Source organism: Nycticebus coucang, chromosome 11, assembly GCF_027406575.1.
Source record: "Nycticebus coucang isolate mNycCou1 chromosome 11, mNycCou1.pri, whole genome shotgun sequence".
NCBI lineage: Eukaryota > Metazoa > Chordata > Mammalia > Primates > Lorisidae > Nycticebus > Nycticebus coucang.
Genome location: NC_069790.1, coordinates 54,803,071 through 54,821,511, shown reverse-complemented (window position 1 = coordinate 54,821,511; position 18,441 = coordinate 54,803,071). Strand labels below are relative to the sequence as shown.

The 18,441-nt window shown below is 43.3% G+C and overlaps 1 protein-coding gene and 1 long non-coding RNA gene across 2 annotated transcripts in view; one reads left to right on the top strand and one right to left on the bottom strand.

Moving 5' to 3' along the window:
- The window catches only part of SLC25A13 (solute carrier family 25 member 13), a 187,487-nt gene extending 178,755 nt beyond the window's left edge, over positions 1-8,732 (bottom strand). The window contains exon 1 of the mRNA XM_053553990.1: positions 8,570-8,732. Coding sequence (XP_053409965.1) covers positions 8,570-8,584 — 15 coding nt within the window. The 5' untranslated portion in view covers positions 8,585-8,732. The remainder of the gene's footprint in view (positions 1-8,569) is intronic.
- On the top strand, positions 7,989-12,111 carry LOC128560403 (uncharacterized). The gene is made up of 3 exons (XR_008372947.1): positions 7,989-8,410; positions 10,477-11,056; positions 12,024-12,111. It is a non-coding gene; the product is annotated as an uncharacterized LOC128560403 (long non-coding RNA).
- Positions 12,112-18,441: the final 6,330 nt, after the last annotated feature.

Below are 18,441 nucleotides of genomic sequence, written 5' to 3'. Positions count from 1 at the left end.
GTGCACACCTGTAGTCCTAGCTACTTGGGAGGGTGAGGCAGGAAGATAGATTGCTTAAGCCCAGACTGAGCAACTAGGATGAATCCATCCATAAAAAAAAAAAAAAAAAATTAGTGGGGCATGATGGGACACACCTGTAGTCCCAGCAACTCAAGAGGCTGAGCTCAGGTGTTCAAGGTTACAGTGCACTATGATTCCACGACAACTGAGCAAGAAATCAGCTAAGACCAGTGGTTCTCAACCTTCCTAATGCCGTGACCCTTTAATACAGTTCCTGTGGGTCGCGACCCACAGGTTGAGAACCACAGGCTAAGACCAAAGAGGCTTCAACTAACTGCAGAGTTTAAATCATTCTATAGGCAACAGAAGCCATACATGTAGCAAGGTAAATGAAAGAGGGCAATTTAGCACAGTAGTTATGTGCTGGGGCTCTGGAGCCAGGTTGCCCATGTTCAAATCATAGCTCTACAACTTACCAACTATGTTAGTGGACAAGTTACTTAATCTCTGTGCCTCAAGAAACTTGACTACTCTGCACAGGTGAGTTTCCTCCTCTGTATTATGGAGATAACAGCTCTTACATGTCAGAGGATTGTTAAGAAGGTCAAATTACCAGATGTAAAGAATGCTTAGAACAGTGCCTGACATTTATAAGTATTATATAACCATGAGCCTTAGGTTTCTTACCTGACAGATAAGGTAATCAACACCTTCCCTGCTACCTTGTATATCATTATAAACATCAAATAAAGAAGACTGGGTCATCATATTATCTGGCTGCTTTAATCCCAGAAGACTCTGATCTTCTTGAAAACAAATCCAATAGGCGACTCATTTTTGGAAGGCCAGCAGAGCATAGGGGCTGACAAATAGTTGGTGTCAGTTACACACTTGAAAGCATTTTTTAAAACTGTAAAGTGCTATACCCATGAACACAGTACTGCTTTATCATGGCAACAAAGCCAGTCTTAGAAGTCTTTGAGCAGTGCTGGGCAGAATGGAGGAGGGTGCAGAGAGTACACCAAGGGCAAGGACACCAGTGTGAGCTACAGCAATGGTATAGCTAAAAAGTAACAAAGACCTAAATTTAAACGTGGAAGACTACATTTATTTGCTCCAGAGAAACAGAAGGATTTAACCCATGTCCTTTCCTACATCCAAATTCCTAGTGATGGCTCCAATCTTGGTTGCCCATTAACAGGCTCTTAATTGACTGGAAACTTTAACTGTTGGGAAAGTTAAGTTACAGGCTGAAGGTAAAGAATGACTAAGAAGATGGATTTAGTTCTAGGTTAGCAAGAGTTTAAAATACATTCAAGATAGACAAATTGAGACTTGAGCAAACTGCTGAAAACACAGGGCAATAGCTTGAGAGGAGCAGTGTGGAGCTTCCCCATTCAGAGGGCCGGACAGGACACAGGAGCTGGAGGGACAAGAGGATCTAGGGCAGGGCGCGGGGGACAGCAGAAGGATGAAGGAAAAAAAGCCTGCAGAGAATAAAGGAAGCCAGCAAGGAGAGGGGACATCATGAAAGCAGATGGCAAGTGTCCCAAGAAGGAAGAGTGAGACACCGGGTCACATGAGACCACAAATGAGGATGACCACCCAACAAGTTTAGAACTGAGGTGACTGGTGGCCTTTAGGAGAGAATGACAATTATTTAACAGAGTCAGCTGGAGCCAATAAGAGGGTCTGTCTTGTTAAATATGCCATGAAAACAGGGTTTGCTCAGCCGTTGTTAAGTACTTTGCTAAGGAAACCCTCCTACCTCTGAAGCAGAACCGACGCCCACCTACAGGCTCATACATTCTCTGTTCAACACCCACCCTAAAGCACCCAAGGAAACCTGAAGGGTAGGTGGCTAGAAGTGGCAAATGCCCTGCAGGAGAGTGGAGCACTCAGCAGGAATGCTCTAAGAGACAGATAATCCTCACAGAGACTGGAGAACAACGGGAGGAGTGGTTCCCTGTACAAACTCAGCACAAGCAGAGGCTGGTATGGGACCAAAGGTCTAAGAGGAGAAGGCCTGAGAAGGAGCCGGAGCTCCTCTGGCCATCTCCCCAAACACTCACTATCCCAAAGATGCACTTCTTGATTTCCTTACACATTACCTTTCAATCCTCCCTACTCACCCCCAACCCTTTATTTGCTGATCAACCCCTAAAGCCACATGACCTAGCCCCATCATCATGGTACCATAAACTCAAAGCTTCTTTCCTTCATTCCAAGCACAAACATCGGCACCACAGGGCGGTGGGCAGGACCAGGCAGGCTCTGCACTGCCTCCCTGCTCCCTCACCCACTCTGCTCAGATAAAACCCCTGACACTTGGCAGAAGATAAATGGAGCTTTCAATCAATTCTATTCTCAAATAATCACAAAACTATACAAACTTAATGCCTAAGCACCCAAGAGACACAGAGCAGGACTAAGAAGGATTGTCAGGAAAGAAGAGAACGTCGAGGAAACCCTTCTATATCCTTCCTTTGAACTGACACACCGGGGTCTGTAACTGACTCACTTCATTCCTTTCTTATCCCAAGGAGCCAGAAAAGGATCCCACTTGAAGCAAAGGGCACCAACAAGTCTAGAACGCTGGTTGTTATGCTTTTAAAAACCCTGAGGCTCAGGCCACACCGAGCTCAATTCAATTCAGTCAAACTCTATAAGACACATTTTTAATTTTAAGGCATCCTCATTTTTAATCCAAGAAAATTTTAATCCCAGAAAATTTCAATGTGCGGAGAACCACTGGCCTAGAATAGAGCCAAAACAAAGGAATTCAAGGGAAGTTGGACCAATTACAAATTTCTCTTCTCCTTGTAAAAGCAGATAGGATGGAGGACGGAAGAAATGAGCACCTCTGTGCTATATAAATTCCAAGACCCACCCAGCTATAACAATTTAAGAAACCCTAAAACATAAACATTCATGGAACCATGGAGCTGTTTTAGCTGTCATCATTGTGGTACCATAAACTCAAACCTTCTTTCCTTCATTCCAAGCACAAAATCTGATTTGATTTATTATGATATCACTAAATACCTAACAAGGTTTCTAACATAGAAAACCTGCCATTTAAAAAGTATCCTTAATAACCTCAAACACATTTTATCCTTAATAACAAACCTCTGAAAAGGGTTTTATTATAGTTGAAAACATGAAAAACATGGAGATTAAATACACAGCTGATGTCCTAAGTAATGGAAACTGGGTTAAAATTTCTACAAAGATATACAACAGTGGTTGAGAGGTACTCTGTACATATCCTAGAACCCAACGACTTGTATTTATGCCTTAAATGGATAGTATGTGATATGTGAATTTTAAAAAAGAAGTCAAAAAATAACAATTTATTTGACAATTTCTAACCTGTAGGGATTTACAATCTGGCTGAAAAGACAACAAACATACTTAACAAATAAATGCTGAACTGAGCCATATACTGAGTAAGAAAGGCATTCTAAGATTAACAACTACTGGACAGTGATGTTCAGGAAATATACATGTCTACACTTGATGGCATGTCAATCTCACACATGGACCTTTGCAAAAAAATGGAACTCATTTGAAGGCTTGGGAGGGAAGGGGTTAAAATCAGACACTGAAGACGGACTGGTAAGGTTCAAATCAGGCCTGTAGAACTTACTTGCTAGGCAACCTACAGCAATTACTTAACCTCCCTGGAGCTCATGTTGTCTCACCTGTAAATTGAGGACAAAAACAGAAAACACCTACTTTCTGGTATTACGAAAATGAATTGAGTTTTTATTTGTAAAGCACTGGAAAAAGTACGCAATAACCACTATGTAGGTGGTTCCTGAATAAAAGTATGGTTCACACTGGGGCAACTGACTGCCTCCTAAGCCATCTCCCACACCTACCCAGACACTCTACTCTCAGCTATACCAAAGTACCAGGGAGACACTTGGTGGAGCGAGTGAGAGCACAGACGGGAGTCAGACTGGCGAGATTTGAGCCCCAACTCCGTAATTCCCCAATTATCAGATCCTGGGCCACTTAGATCACCTCTTGCTGTCTCAGAGTCCTCAACTATAAATAGGATGACAGTACCTAACTCTTACCACTGTGAGAGGCATTACTTGAGTTAACAGTGAAAAGCATTAGAGCTGAATCTAAGGCTGGGCTTGGGGGCTCACACCTGTAATCCTTGCACTCTGGGAGGCTGAGGCAGGTGGATTTCTTGAGCTCAGGAGTTTAAGACCAGCCTGAGGAAGAGTGAGACCCCCATCTCTACCAAAAAGTGAAAAACCTTTACATTCCACATTTACTAGGATTCACATAGCAAAATAACTAAGAAAATGCTACAAAAGCTATGTTAACTAATGTGATGAAAATGTGTCAAACGATCTATGAACCAAGTGTATGGTGCCCCACGATCATACTAATGTACACAGCTATGGTTTAATAAAAATAAAAAATATAAAAAAATAAAAAAAGTGAAAAACTAGCTGGGAATTATGGCAGGCACTTGTAGTCCCAGCTATTTGGGAGGCTGAGGCAAGAGCATCCCGTCAGCCCAGGAGTTCCAGGGTACAGTGAGCTATGACTGTGACATTACACTTGAGCCTAGGATAGAGTGCGAGTCTAACTCAAAAAAACAAAAAACTAAGTCTGATATCTAGTAGGTTCACAATATGTGTAAGCTACTTTTTACACGTATTTTCCTAATTACATGCTACTTGGCAAAATGTAGCACATGCTCTCACCTGCCTTTCATTTGTTGTTTCTGATCGGATCTTTCCTCTTCCCCATCTATCCCTGGTGAAATACTACCACTGCTCAGAAGTCTCCTACACAGTCTCCCTTTCCTGATGTTCTCATAGCCCTTGGGCCATTTCCATCAGAGAACTTAGCACCTTACCACATTTCCATCAGAGAACAAGAAAGGCTCTGGTTTTCTTGAAGGTCCAAATACAGTCCAATTCATTTTATTTGACTTCATTTATTTTAGACACAGGGTCTTACTCTCACCCAGGCTGGATCTCAGCTCGCCGTAACCTCAAACTCCTGGGATCAAATGATCCTCTCATCATCTTCCCAAGTTGCTGGGACTATAGGCGTGAGCCACCGTGCCAAGCTCAATTCATTCCAGTGCCTCAGTGTGGTCCCAGGTGCAACGCTGAAGAAATGCAATACACAAGTCTAAATGGCTCATTGATCAAAACCTCATCCAAGAATGGAAAACCAGCGCCAAGGTACTAAACCTATAGATCAAACCTTCATTATTATTAATGCTTTCATTTGTCCCCAAATGTCTTTCTTTTAGTTCTAGGCTAATTTGACCCAAATTGTTGCATGTCCAGTTTTACACTAGAACATTTCTCATGCTTGAACTCAAAGTGAGCATATTCTAACTTTCACCAGTCTCACAGTTTACTTACATCCTTCTTAATGTACAAACTTAACCAGTGACAAAGAAGGAAACGTCCAGTACAACCAAAAAGAAGCAAGGCAAAGGAGAGGATGACCCCTTAATCACCACTTTTTAAAAAATCATTGTTTGTGGTGGCGCCGGTCCCATATGCCGGAGGTGGCGGGTTCAAACCTAGCCCCGGCCAAAAACCAAAAAAAAAAAAAAAAAAAAAATTCATTGTTTGTGTGTATGGAGCTAGCAGTTTGGGAAAGTTTTACAAGAAATAATCAAAATAACACAAGTAATACAGGCAGATCTAACAAGAGAATCCATAAGGATCATTCCTATAAAAGTAGGCAGTAAGAGAAGAGAAGCGTTTTGAGTTCATCTTAAAATACAGAATTTTAGATCAATGCTACTTCATGAAAAAAACCAACACCTCTTACACCATTAAAGAGAACCTTCGTGGCACAAATCAAAGAAAAAGCAGCCCCAGACGAGATCCTCAGCCTCTCCATTTAAATTGCTTAAAGAAGGACAAGAGTAATTAGTTACATTTGAGTATGTATAAAGACTAAAGAAACTAAAATGACATCGGAAAACTGTTAGCTGTGGCGGCCTTCACTCAGAAGATATCACTATCAAGTCCACTTAAATTTTCAAACAATTCACCACATTGAGTGTAGTCAGTGTTACAATTCTGCAACTGAATCCCCAGTTTCTCGGGCCAATTTAACACTCCATTCTCAGACTCCTCAACTTTTAACTTCTAACTGCCCCTGCCCCAACAAGATTTCTACGTCTGTGGCTCTGTGACTGGTAACATGGAGTCCCTACACTCCAAGGGAACAGCAAGAAGTACAGCCTGTGACTCAGGTTGCCCCGTATCAATCAGCTGCCAACAGAAACCGCTGAGGCTGGTGCCCAAAGGCAACTTGGCAAGGGACGTTCTTGGACGAAGCTAGACTAGTAGCTTCATTATGGACCTCGTAAGGCAACATTTACTGCATTACCATTGAACCATGATGAGGAACATCAATAAGAAATGGCCATAAGGCAGACACATATTTGTGGTGATAGGAACTTTCGAGTACAGTTCATCGGCAGCACATAAAAAGACACCAGGAAAACTGCTCTCGGATAGCAGTACAAGGACACCTCTCCCCAGGTAACAGGTCTTGGTGGTCATTTCCTCTTTGCTTTAGCTGCTAGAAAATGCAGAGTCACCTCTAGCAAGAACATACTCATTTCCCACCGACCTTATTCCTGGCTTCATGTTACTTTCCCTTTAGCCTGGTTTTCTTATCTACTCAGGGTTGAGTGGATTGTAAATGTATGTATATAAATATACGTATATGGTGTCAGCCATCAGAAATCTTGGGAAGAGGTGAGTTTAAGTGAATTAATAAGCAAAAACACAAGTTCCCAAATAGTAAAAATGAATGTTTCATTTTCCCTGACTCTCATTATCTGAGTGAAAATCAACTGCCTTTGATATGATGTGAGACTTCAGTAAAAATACAACCAAAAAGTGGAACCCGCTTCCATGTCACTTATTTTAACTGCACATTACTTAAGTCTTCCCTTATACTCCATTTCTACGCACACTCTCCAATATCAGTTCCTCAATTAATTTATCTCTAAATGAAGTAAAATTATTTAATTCATCTGCAGATGTAAAAATAATGGTAAAGAATAGGTACCTATTCCCACCTACCCTAGGGAACTAATTCATACCATGCCTTGTACTGTAGCTGTACTGAACTCTAACACAAAGAAAAGGTCAAGAGCTACTGGGCTTGAAAGTTAATGAAGCTTCCAAAAATGAACCATTGTGATCCCTGGTGTGATTTTTGAAGAAATCTACTGAAAAAGTCATATATGTTTGTGCATTTTACATACGTATTTTATATATACACACGCTCCTGTGTGTTAATACACATACACACACCCAGAGCACTTTCCTGGACAAGAGAACTCAGAATAATTACAGAAAATGCCACATGAAGAAGCGTACAGCTTTGGGGAGCCTGGAGAGATTTAAGTCATAGAACAGCATTTAAATCTATTTGTCTGCTTACAATTTCCATTGCAAATGTGATTAGTTTGCTTGAATAAATAGGAATATGATGTGTTGGCCATGTTTTCCTCTTGCGGGTTATCACAGAGTTTTGATTAAGGACAAATGTTTGAAACGCTGGGTGTACTTAAGTTCACTATGCTTAAAATGAGCTAAGAAGTTGTATACGCTTGATTAAAGGGCTGCCTTCATGAACTTAAATTAAAAGCAATAAATTCCAATGATTCAAGTGATTGAGACTAAATATGGTATTCTGCCAGAAAAGGTGAAATGCAGTCCAAAGAGAATAACATGGTGTCCAGGTTTCAAGAAATGGTGAAAGAGGAAAGGTCAAGCTGTCTGAAGCCTTTCCTCTGAATTAGTGAATGATTCACGTTACATAGAATTCCTTTTAAGTAGAACTTCACAGGAGTGACAGGCTCCCAGGACAATCTATTTTGTCATTTGCAAAAAGGAGCCTCTCAAAGGCTCTCAAAAGTGTTATCTAAGTCAGATGGGGTGGGGTGGGGAAGAATGAGGAGGAGGGAACGAGAGGGGACAAGAAGGGACGAGAGGGGCCCTGGACTTGATACACACAAATGCGCAGACCAAGTATCCCTGGCAGTTTCCAAAACGGAAGTCAAGGTGACTTTTTCACCCGCCGGAGGCGGAGCCCTAGAGAGGTAATAGGATCAGGCTTCAGGCCGGGCCGTGGCCCGGGGAAGGAGAAGCCGGGGTCATCAACAGCCTGGGCCGCAGGAGCGCGCCGCGGTGGCCCAGGGTCCTGCTGACCCCTAGCTCTCCCTGCCCGGGGTGTGCTGGGCCCCAATCGCGCCCGCTCCTCCTCGCCCGTCTCGGCTCAGCCCTGTCGACACCAACTCCCCTGCTGAGCCAAGTGGGAGTGTCCAGCCGGCAAAGTTTCTGCAGCAAGATCCGGCCTCGGTCCCCGCACTGGCCGCATGTGCTGCCCGGAGGTGCGGTCCCCTCCCTCCTCCCGCGCTGCAAGAAGGAACAGCCGCCCCGCACCCCATTTTGCTTGCCCCGTTGTGCCAACAGAGGCCCGTGAGCGCCCGACCTCTCGCGCCCCCGGGGGTCCGGCCGGCGCTGCCCCTGGCGGGCCGGGCACGGCTTACCTTGGCGGCCGCCATGCTTCCCCGGGTGCGGGCGGCTGCGGGACCCTCTCGCTGGCTGGCTCGCACTCGGGGCGGGCGGCTCACTTCCCGTCCCGGCGGCGTGCGCGCCCGGCCTGCCTCCCCACGCCCTCCCGCCGGCGCGGGTCATGCGGGCGCCGCCCGCCCATTGGCTGGGCCCGGCCCGGGCTGCCGGGGCGCGCGTGATCCCGCGGCCTCTGCCCCGCTGTCGGGGAGGGCCGGGTCCTGGGGCAGCGGTCGGCCAAGGACACGTGATCCCGCTGCGCTGTCCAGCAGCGGCGGCCTAAGCGGCGAGGGCAGAGGGACCTTGGCTGGGGCGACCCCGTCACGTGAAGGCGGGTCTCCCCGGGAGGGAAGGTGCTGGCTGAGGCCCGGGCCAGCGTCTCCTCCTGGGCCCTCCGTCTGAGGAGGGAGGCAAGTAAGGACGGTCAGTACAAAGCCAGGGCAAGTTGAGAACTCCGCTAGGTCATTTGCTTGGTTAGGTTTTCCTTGTGCATTCTCTTTCAAAGGGGTTCCACTCTGCATTGTCATATAATGGATCCAAAAAACTTTTGATGCAGACACAGTGAAGAGCAGGGGAGGTCGCAGTGTTGCAGGCAAGGTCAAATTTGGTGAACTCTTAAGTACTCAACAGGTGAATGTAGTGCGAACACATATGTGGGACTACTGCATTTTAGCCCTCGTCGGACATAAGAGCTCAGAAGGCCCAGAGTCAAATGAACATCCTCCAAAATAGTTCCTACTGAAATAAAGATGTCATAATTTTATTCAAAAATTGAATAAATGACCTCCAGGTCATATTCCTCTTCAGAAGGTATCCTTGTCATCAAAATTCTAACTTGGTCAGAGAAAGGGCTTTTAACGTATGAATGTATCAGTAAAAGCATTTATTACTGATCAGTTTAGTTAATCAGCATTGATTGAGTGCCTACTATGTGCCAGGCACTGTGCTCAGTGCTGGAAACCCCAAAATGACTTAGAAGTTGGTCCCAGGCTTTACAGAGCTTCAGGACTGGCGGGAAGGCAGACACACAAGTGTTTATATTTCCTATAACCTGTGCAACAACCAAGTCCAAAGGCACTATGGGAATACCGAGGACTGGGGAAGAGGCAGAAATAGGGAAAAAGTGGCTGGGTCCAAGCTGGGGTGAGGGGGAAGGTGTTCCATCCAAAGAAAATGAGGAGAGGCAGGAGGCTCAGAAATCAATGGGGAACTTCAAGTGGTTGATTATGAAAGGTAAGGAGTTATAGGACTGGTGGAAGAGGAGCCTGGACCAGCAAATAGGGGCCATGTCAGGTAAGGTCTTGAGTGCCATGCAAAAAGGTGTACACCTTAACTGAAGGGTTTAAGTCAACAAACAAAATGTCTAAGTTTTTTATCTAGGTAGATCTCTCTGTACTATGGTCTGAATGTTTTTCCCCAAATTCGTGTATTGGAAACTTCATCTCCAATGCAGCAGTGTTGGAAGCAGGGACCTTTGGGGAAGTGTTTGCGTCACAAGGGCTCTGCGTTCACAAATGGATTAATGCTGCTATAAAAAGGCATTGTGAACATGGGTTCATTCTCTCTTGTTCTGCTCTTCAGCAGTGTGAGGACACAGGGTCTGAGGAACCGTCATGAAAGTAGAGAGAGTGGGCCCTAGCCAGCTGGCACTTAACGTTGGACTCCACAGCCTCCAGAACTACGAGAAATAGTTTCTGTTCTTTATAAATTACCCAATCTCAGGTATTCTGTTATAGCAGCACAAAAATGGGCTCAGATGCCCTACTTTCAGTGGGGAGGATGGGTCATGACTGAACTGCTGGGATATCCAGACAAGACAGGCCGGGGATGGGATAGGATTAGAACAGTGTTTTTCAACCTTTTTTTTTTTTTTTTTATCTCACAGCACACTTGAACCTACAGTTAAACTTCCAAGGCACACTTAAATTATATTGACCAATAAACAGAGTAAAAGCAAAAAAGAAGATACTTACTATGCTTGGAACTTCTTTTGAAAATCATTTAATTAATGATCTTAATAAGATCCTCTCGTTGTACACTGGTTGAAAATCACCGGACTAGAGGAATACACAGAAGATCCCATTAGTTGGCCATAGTGACTGATAATGTGTAGGGTTGGGAGTAAGAGAGATGTCCTGTATGGCCTGTAGACCTGTAGTGTGTGAAAAGACACCTGAGCTGAGTAATAGAAGAAGTGTGTTTTGTTTGGAGCTGTGCGTCTATCTGTAAAGAGAGTGTATGTGCAAGATAAAAATGATGTTGTAGAAATAAAGGAAGGACACATTTCAAAAAGAGGTCCAGCAAAGCCCAGACTTGCATGTCCCTGAGCAGAGGAGGAAGACCGGCAAAGAGTGAAAGAATACAGACAAAAGCTGAAACGGAATTGATAGAAGAAAGCGTGGCAGGGAACAAATCTAACGTTCAGGTGGAGGGACGGCCACATCTGCTAAAGGAGGATTTAAAAGGTACAGAGAAAATACAACCTCACGCAAACAAAGTCACATCAAATACTGCATATTTATTTATTTTTTTAACTTTTATTTTTTATTTTTTTATTAATTTATTTTTATTGTTAAATCATAGCTGTGTACATTAGTGCAATCAAGGGGTACAATGTGCTGGTTTCATATACAACCTGAAATATTCTCATCAAACTGTTCAAAGTAGCCTCAGGGCATTTTCTTAGTTACTGTATGTACCCTGTTTCCCCGAAAATAAGACATCCTCCGAAAATAAGACCTACTTACAGGAAAGATAAGACGTCCCCTGAAAATGAGACCTAGCGCATCTTTGGGAGCACACCTTAAAATAAGACACTGTCTTATTTTCGGAGAAACAGGGTAGGCATTTCTATTATGCATTTAGTATGTTTCGCCTGTATCCATCATAAAGCTCTCTTTTTCTAATGTAAATGAAAGAAAAAATGTAAAATATTTATAACATAAAATGCACCATCTTAACCATTTTTAAATGCTTCAGTGGTGTTAAAATGCACTCACAATCTCCAAGACTCATTTTGCAAAACTGAAACTCTGTACCCATTAAACAATCACTGCCATTGCTCCCTCCCCCCGACCCTGACAACCACTATTCTTTCTTCCCCTATAAATGTGACTACTGTAGGTACCTCATAATAAGTGAAATCATAGGGTATTTGTCTTCTATTGTATTTTTCCTTGAAGTTTTGAAAAATTCAGGAAATCATAGTATTGACCCAAAATACAACTCATAATCTCACCACCAGAGTTAGATGCTGTTAACACTTTATTTCCCTCACATCTTGCTGTGTTTATGTGTGTGTATAGAATCATATTTTTAAGTTTACATACGATAAATTCTATTCTGTGTATTAGTTTACTATGGCTACCATAACAAATTTCCACAAATTCGTAGCTTAAAATAATAAAAACGTATTCTCTTACCATTCTGCAGGCTGGAAGTCCATGGTCGATGCAACAGAGTGAGACCCTGTCTCTAAATAAATACATAAATAAAGTGTAAGCTGGCTCGGAGCCCACCACTTTGTCTCCTGCCACTTTGTCTTATCCTGACAGGCTTAAATGTCCTGATGGGAAGAAACTTGTCTCTTATTTGTCTCTCCTCTCTGTCCCCCGACAACCCCTTTCCCTACTGCTTAAAAGTAGCTGCCACTGAATTTTGGCTGAAGAGGCCCTGTTATAAATTGCATCATGTGCCTCAGATTGTGGCCTTATTTGGAAATGGAAGTAATAATTAGTTGAGATAGAGGCATACTGGAGTAGGGCGGGCCCAGTATGACGGATGTTCCTGTAAGAGGACAGAGACACACTGGGAGAACACGTGGACAAGAAGGCAGAGATGAGAGGGATGGAGCTGCAAGCCAAGGAACCCCAAGGATCAACAGTCACCCCCAGACACTGTCGAGAGACAGGAGAGGATCCTACCTGGAGTCCCAGAAGGATCTTGGCCCTGCTGACACCTTGGTTTGGGACTTCTCTTCTCCACAGCTGTGAGAGAATACATTTCTGTTGCTTGAAGCCACCCAGTTTGTGGTACTTTGTTATGACAGCCCTGGGAAGCTAATACAGACCCCAGGAAATTAATACAGGCCCCAAAGCCACCTGTGTTTTATAGCACCATATGCCAACCTTGTCTGCTGGGAAAGCAGCCAACCCAAATCATGGGAAAAGCTCGTGGGCTAACAAGGCACACAAACGCAGTGTGAGCTCAAGACCTGGGAGTTCAGAAGCGTGAGCAACATGGCCTGCTCCAAGCTTTCACCTTTTCCAGAAAACTCGTGCCTTGTGGATGCCCTTCGACCATGCTCTTAAACTATCTGATTTTCTTCAGTTCCATTAAAAACAAGCAAATTAAAGGCACCACTACCACCACCAGCAGGCTCCCCAGATTAGATCACTGGAAAGGGCAGCCAGCAAAAATGCTTGCTAAGCACGTGGTCTTCAGGAAATTTTAGGCATCTAACTACAAACTACAATAATGTTCCTTTCCGTGGATTGCGTTTTCTAGTGCTGGTAAAGGACATGGTGTGACAGAGTGAAAGGAGCCCCATGTAAATGAGAAGCTCCCAAGTTCTGACCTTACAACTGAGACCGCAGCTCAAGGACACAGCCCCTCTGTTGTAGTCATTTGGGGTTGGAATTCTGCCAAGTGTCAGATGGCACATTACAAACCTTCCCTAAGAGTGGGCTAAAGGTAGAGCAGAAATGAATATGACCTAGTTTCTCAGTATATCCAAAGGAGAAAGCTGTGTCAACATTTTTAGAGTTAAGAGGGAAGGAAAGAGGGAGGAAGTGAGTCAGGTCGAGGAAACATAAGATCCCTTGGGAAAGTGTGATTGAAAACAAATCCCCAAAGCTTTGAGAACAAGGCCTTAAACAGCCAGTTCCAGGGAGCAGAGCAGGACTGTGCTCTGCAGGCTCTAGGTGGAAATCCATTTCGTTGCCCTTTTCAGCTTTTCACATCCCTCAGCTCATCACTCTCTCCATCTTCAAAGCCAGCAACAGAGTGCCCTGTTCTCATATCACCACTCACATCTGATTTGCTGCCTTTCCCGTCTACATTTAAACGTGCTTGTGAGTCACTGGGTTCAACCAGATAATCCAGGATGGCCTCCCCTGTTGGGGTCAATTTACTAGTATATCAGTTTGCTGGGGCTGCCATAAGAAAGTATCAGAGACAGGGGACTTAAATAATGAAAATTTACCTTCTCACACTTGTGGAGGCTGAGTCTGAAATCAGCTGTCAGTGAGCTTGGGTCCTCCTGAGGCCTGTCTCTCTGGCTTGTACATGGCCATCTTCTCCCTGTGTCTTCCCTCTCTGCACATCTACGTCCTGGTATCTTCATAGAAGGACACCGGTCATATTAGATTAAGGCTGTTTTAACTTAATTGCCTTGTAAAGACCCTATCTCCAAATATAATCACCTTCTGAGGTACCGAAGGGCTAGAACATCAACATAGGAATTTTAGGGGGACTCGATTCATCCCATGACAATTAGCAACTTTAATTTTATCTGCCACCTTAATGCTCTTTTGCCTTGTAGTATAATACATTCATAGGTTTGGGGAGCCATGATTTTGCCTAAGGCAACTGGAAGTGTTCTTACGGTGCAACAAATCTTAGAAAAGTGTAAGTTTCTAGAATAGAATATTTGGTAACTTTATCCGTAGTTTCATATGATCTCAGTAAAACAAAAATGACTGATCAAAGGAATTACATCAAAAACCTTTTAAAGAGATGATTCAGCCCAATTTCTATGGCCTAGACCCAGAATAGTCTTTGCTAGATCTTACATCAAGCCCAAGTCTATGTTTATGAATCTGGCTCAAGTTCCTGGCCCCAGTAATACCACCACTCAAGGCAGTGACAAATCAAGCTCAAGCCACCCTGGTTCCTCAGTGCACCCAGAGGCATATGTCAGAACAGTCAGGTACTTCAGCAGCCCAGCATGTGACCAGCAAGAAGGCGCAGCAGCCAGTGATGTACACAGTGACCTCTTCAGGCCTGGCCATCTCACAGCAGGGGGCAAGCATTTCTTCTAAGTATAGCACTTTTCTTTGTCAAAAACTTCTGAAACTCATCACAAGCTCTACAGTATTTTAAGAAGTTAGATGTTCAGCAAAACAATCTTTCTAATGAGATGTGTTTTTATTAAAAGCATTTCTATTCAATATTGTTTCTCTTTTTTGTACTCTTCTTTACCATTAATCATAATGTAAAAAAAGAGAACTAGTTGGAGCATGGAAATTCTACCACTGGCTCTTACTATTTCCTATCTCTGTCTGTCTGATGAAATAGAGATTATTTCATCAACCTCTATCTGTCTGGCTGGCTGAATAACCTCAGATAGCATGGTGAATTAGAAATCAGATGGGTGGGCAGCTGGCACCTGTAATCCTAGCAGTTTGGGAGGCCGAAGTGGGAGGAGAATCACTTGAGGCCAGGAGTTAAAGATTAGCCTGAGCAATATGTCAAGACCTCATCTCTACAAAAAATGAAAAAATTAGCTGGGCATGTTGGCACACCTGTAGTCCCAGCTGCTCAGGAGGCTGAGGCAGGAGGATTGCTTGAGCCCAGGAGCTTGAGGTTTCTGTGAGCTATGATCTATGATCATACCACTGCACTCCATCCTAGGTTACACAGTGAGACCCAGACCCTTGAAAAATAAACAAATAAGTAAATAAATCACACGGATCTGTGTTTGAACCCCATCTTTACTATATATGGCTGTGTGACCTTTGGTCAGTTACAAACCTCTAAGCTTCAGTCTCCTGATTTGTAAAACAGAGTTTTAAAAAATATCTATTTTGCAAAGTTGCTATGAGCGTTGAAATGAATTAAATGTATATAAGTCATTTGGCTCATGGAAATAGATTATAAATAATAACAATAATGATAAGGGCAGACGGAGAAGGTCAGAGCAGATATTCTGAGACTCCTTCCAGCTAACCTTCTAGTACTGTTTTACAGAGATGAAGACCATTTAATGCCTAGACTTGTGGTTTTAGGATCTTTCAAAGGCAGGGAAGCTTGAGGGTAGAGACAGGGAGGCAGGTAGTTCAGTTTAGAAGTGGAAAATCCATTTTTGAAGGTGAAAATTTAAACTCAGATAAGGTAGAGAACGTGAAAGCACTTGAGTATTTCAGAGCAACTGCTAGAGTTAGCTCTAGGTTTCAACTTAAAGGAAGCAGACCGGACTATTCAAGTCTGAACTTGTTTATCGGTTGGATACAATCACAACTGCCGCCTCAGGGCCACTGGCCTTTGCAGTGCATTAATTTACTTCCTGCTGCTCCTGCCCAGGTCCATTAGGGATCCACTGCCAGAAACAGAGGGAGTACATCCAGCCTCCAGGGACTCTTGCAGGTGGCAGGGCTCATTCTCTTTGGATTGTAATGCCACAAAGATTTTTAAACTGCAAAATTTAAGATGAAAATGATACCGTATCAAAAGATACAGGAGAAACCAGATTTTGGCTGAATGTCTAGCCCTCCTCTGTGCCTTCACATAATGTGGCCCAGCTGCCTTTGGCTTGTCTAATAGGCCAAGCTTGTCTCGCTTCTGCACTTGCTGTCCCTCTGCCTGGAGCCCCGCCAGCCCCTCTCGCAGATGGTCTTTCTCACCCTTCTGGGCTGTGGGAATGCCCTTCCTGACCTCTCTTTCTAAAGTAGGAAACTTTTTGTCATTCTCTCTCTCTGCGTCCTGTTTCTGACCTTTTTAGCCCTTATCATAGTGAGCAATTATTTTTGTTTGTTTGTTTTCTTAGTGTTGCTGTCAGAAAATGACATTTGAAAGCAAAAGTGGAGCTGCATGAGGAAGGTGCATGGCCTGTACTTCTAGCACATATCCTGTGACTTTCTATTAGTAAATGACCTGAAACATCAGTTTTATCAACATTGTCAAAAGTAAGTGACTCGAGAATTCTGTAATGGACTGACCTGATTCTAGTTCCAATCCAGAGCTGCCACTTAGCAGCTGTATAGCGGTGGGCAAATCACTTCTCTGTGCCAAGACTCAGTTTCTTCACCAATAAGATGAGTGAAGTTGATTTTGAAGAGGCTCAGTTAAATACTACCATTCCATTTTCTTCTCCCGATTCCTCAGCCAGCCAACTTCAGGCACATGGTAGAATAGGAAGCCATACTTTAGACCATAGGGTGGTATGTATTAAAGGTAGTGATGACCTGCGCTTAAGTTACAAACTACCACTCGGTCCCCTCACTTATCTGGCTGGATTCACAGGCTGAATCGACAACTGCTCCTCCATGTGGCAGAGCAACAAAAGTTACCTGATCTATTCTCAATCTCTGTGTCACAATCTGTGACCCGCAATTACCCCCAAAGCTCTTGGTAAAAGTAGATCACTCTCTTGGTAGAGCCAGCCCCCAAATTGTCACTAGACATTTACATTTTTAAAAGTCTCAGGTTCTGGGAACATGGAGCAGAAGTGGTGAAGAGAAAGATCTGGCCAGCCTGTGCTGTTCAGTACTGTCGCCACTGTCCACAGGAGACTACTGAGCACTTGAAATGTGACTAGTGTGAGCTGAGGTGTGCTGAAAATATAAAATAAGCACTGGATTCACAGATGTAGTATGAAAAATAAAATGTAAAATATCTCATGAAACAAATCTATATTGATTACGTTTTAAGATATAGTATTTTAAATATAATGGATTCAATAAAATATATCTTAAATAAATTTTATCCGTTTCTTCTAAAATCTTTAATGTGGCTACCAGAAAATTTTAGATTATTAATGGCTTGCAATATTTAGCTATTGAATAGTGCTGAGCTAGAGCTAGAGGAGTGTGTGTGTGTGTGTGTGTGTGTGTGTGTAGGGTGAAGGAGATGAGAAAGCAAGGGAGGAGATTGACAGAGGAGATGGGGGTAGTCAGTTTTTCCTGGTGTGTCCCCAGTTTGAACTTGATGACATCATTGAACAGTAGGCTAAGAAAAGTTCCACAATGCTAGGTCATTGACTGGAGTTACCAGGGGTAAAAATTCTAGAGATTTTCAGGATATGTGACTCCCCCCTGAGGCTGGGGTATGATGAGTTGAGTAGGAGTCAGATCAGATTTGATAGCCCACCACACCCCTTGGAACTGCATTGCACAGTGTACTTTCTCCCAAATGAGCCCCGTGGTGGATTCAACAAAGACTGAGCTTTCTCACTTCAGTGCAAGTAATTTATTTAGGAATAGGGCTTTGGTTTTATTGCATAAATGGTAACTTTAAAATTTCCGATTATAAAGAATTTTGGCAGCATGGAAAGCAGGCAACAAAGAAGAAAAATAAAAATCATTCATATTCCCCAATCCAGTGTAATTACTTTAATATTTTAAAGTAATTTTCTTCCAGTTCTTTTTTTATATACATAAATGCATATTACAATGATGTGTTCTATTACTGGGATAGCCAATTCTCAGATGTTATAGTTTCATTTAACAATATGTCATAAGTATTTATTTCATCACATAATTAAGTATTCTTAAAAGAAATAATTATAAATGGTTAGCTAATATTATATCATAAAAATTTTCTGTTTGGGTGCAGTGGCTCATGCCTGTAATCTTAGCACTCTGGGAGGCCGAAGCAGGTTAATCTCCCGAGCTCAGGAGTTCAAGACCAGCCTGAGCAAGAGCAAGACTCCATCTTTACTAAAAATAGGAAAAGTAGGGGAGGAGGGTGATAAGGGTAGGGAGGTAGGGGGTTGTGGCAGGGGTCTATTGTCTCAGCTACTCAGAAGGCTGAGACAGAGGATCACTTAAACCCAAGAGTTTGAGGTTACTGTGAGGTATGATGTTAGGGCCCTATCCCCAGGTTGTTTGGGTAACACTGTATCAAAAAAAAA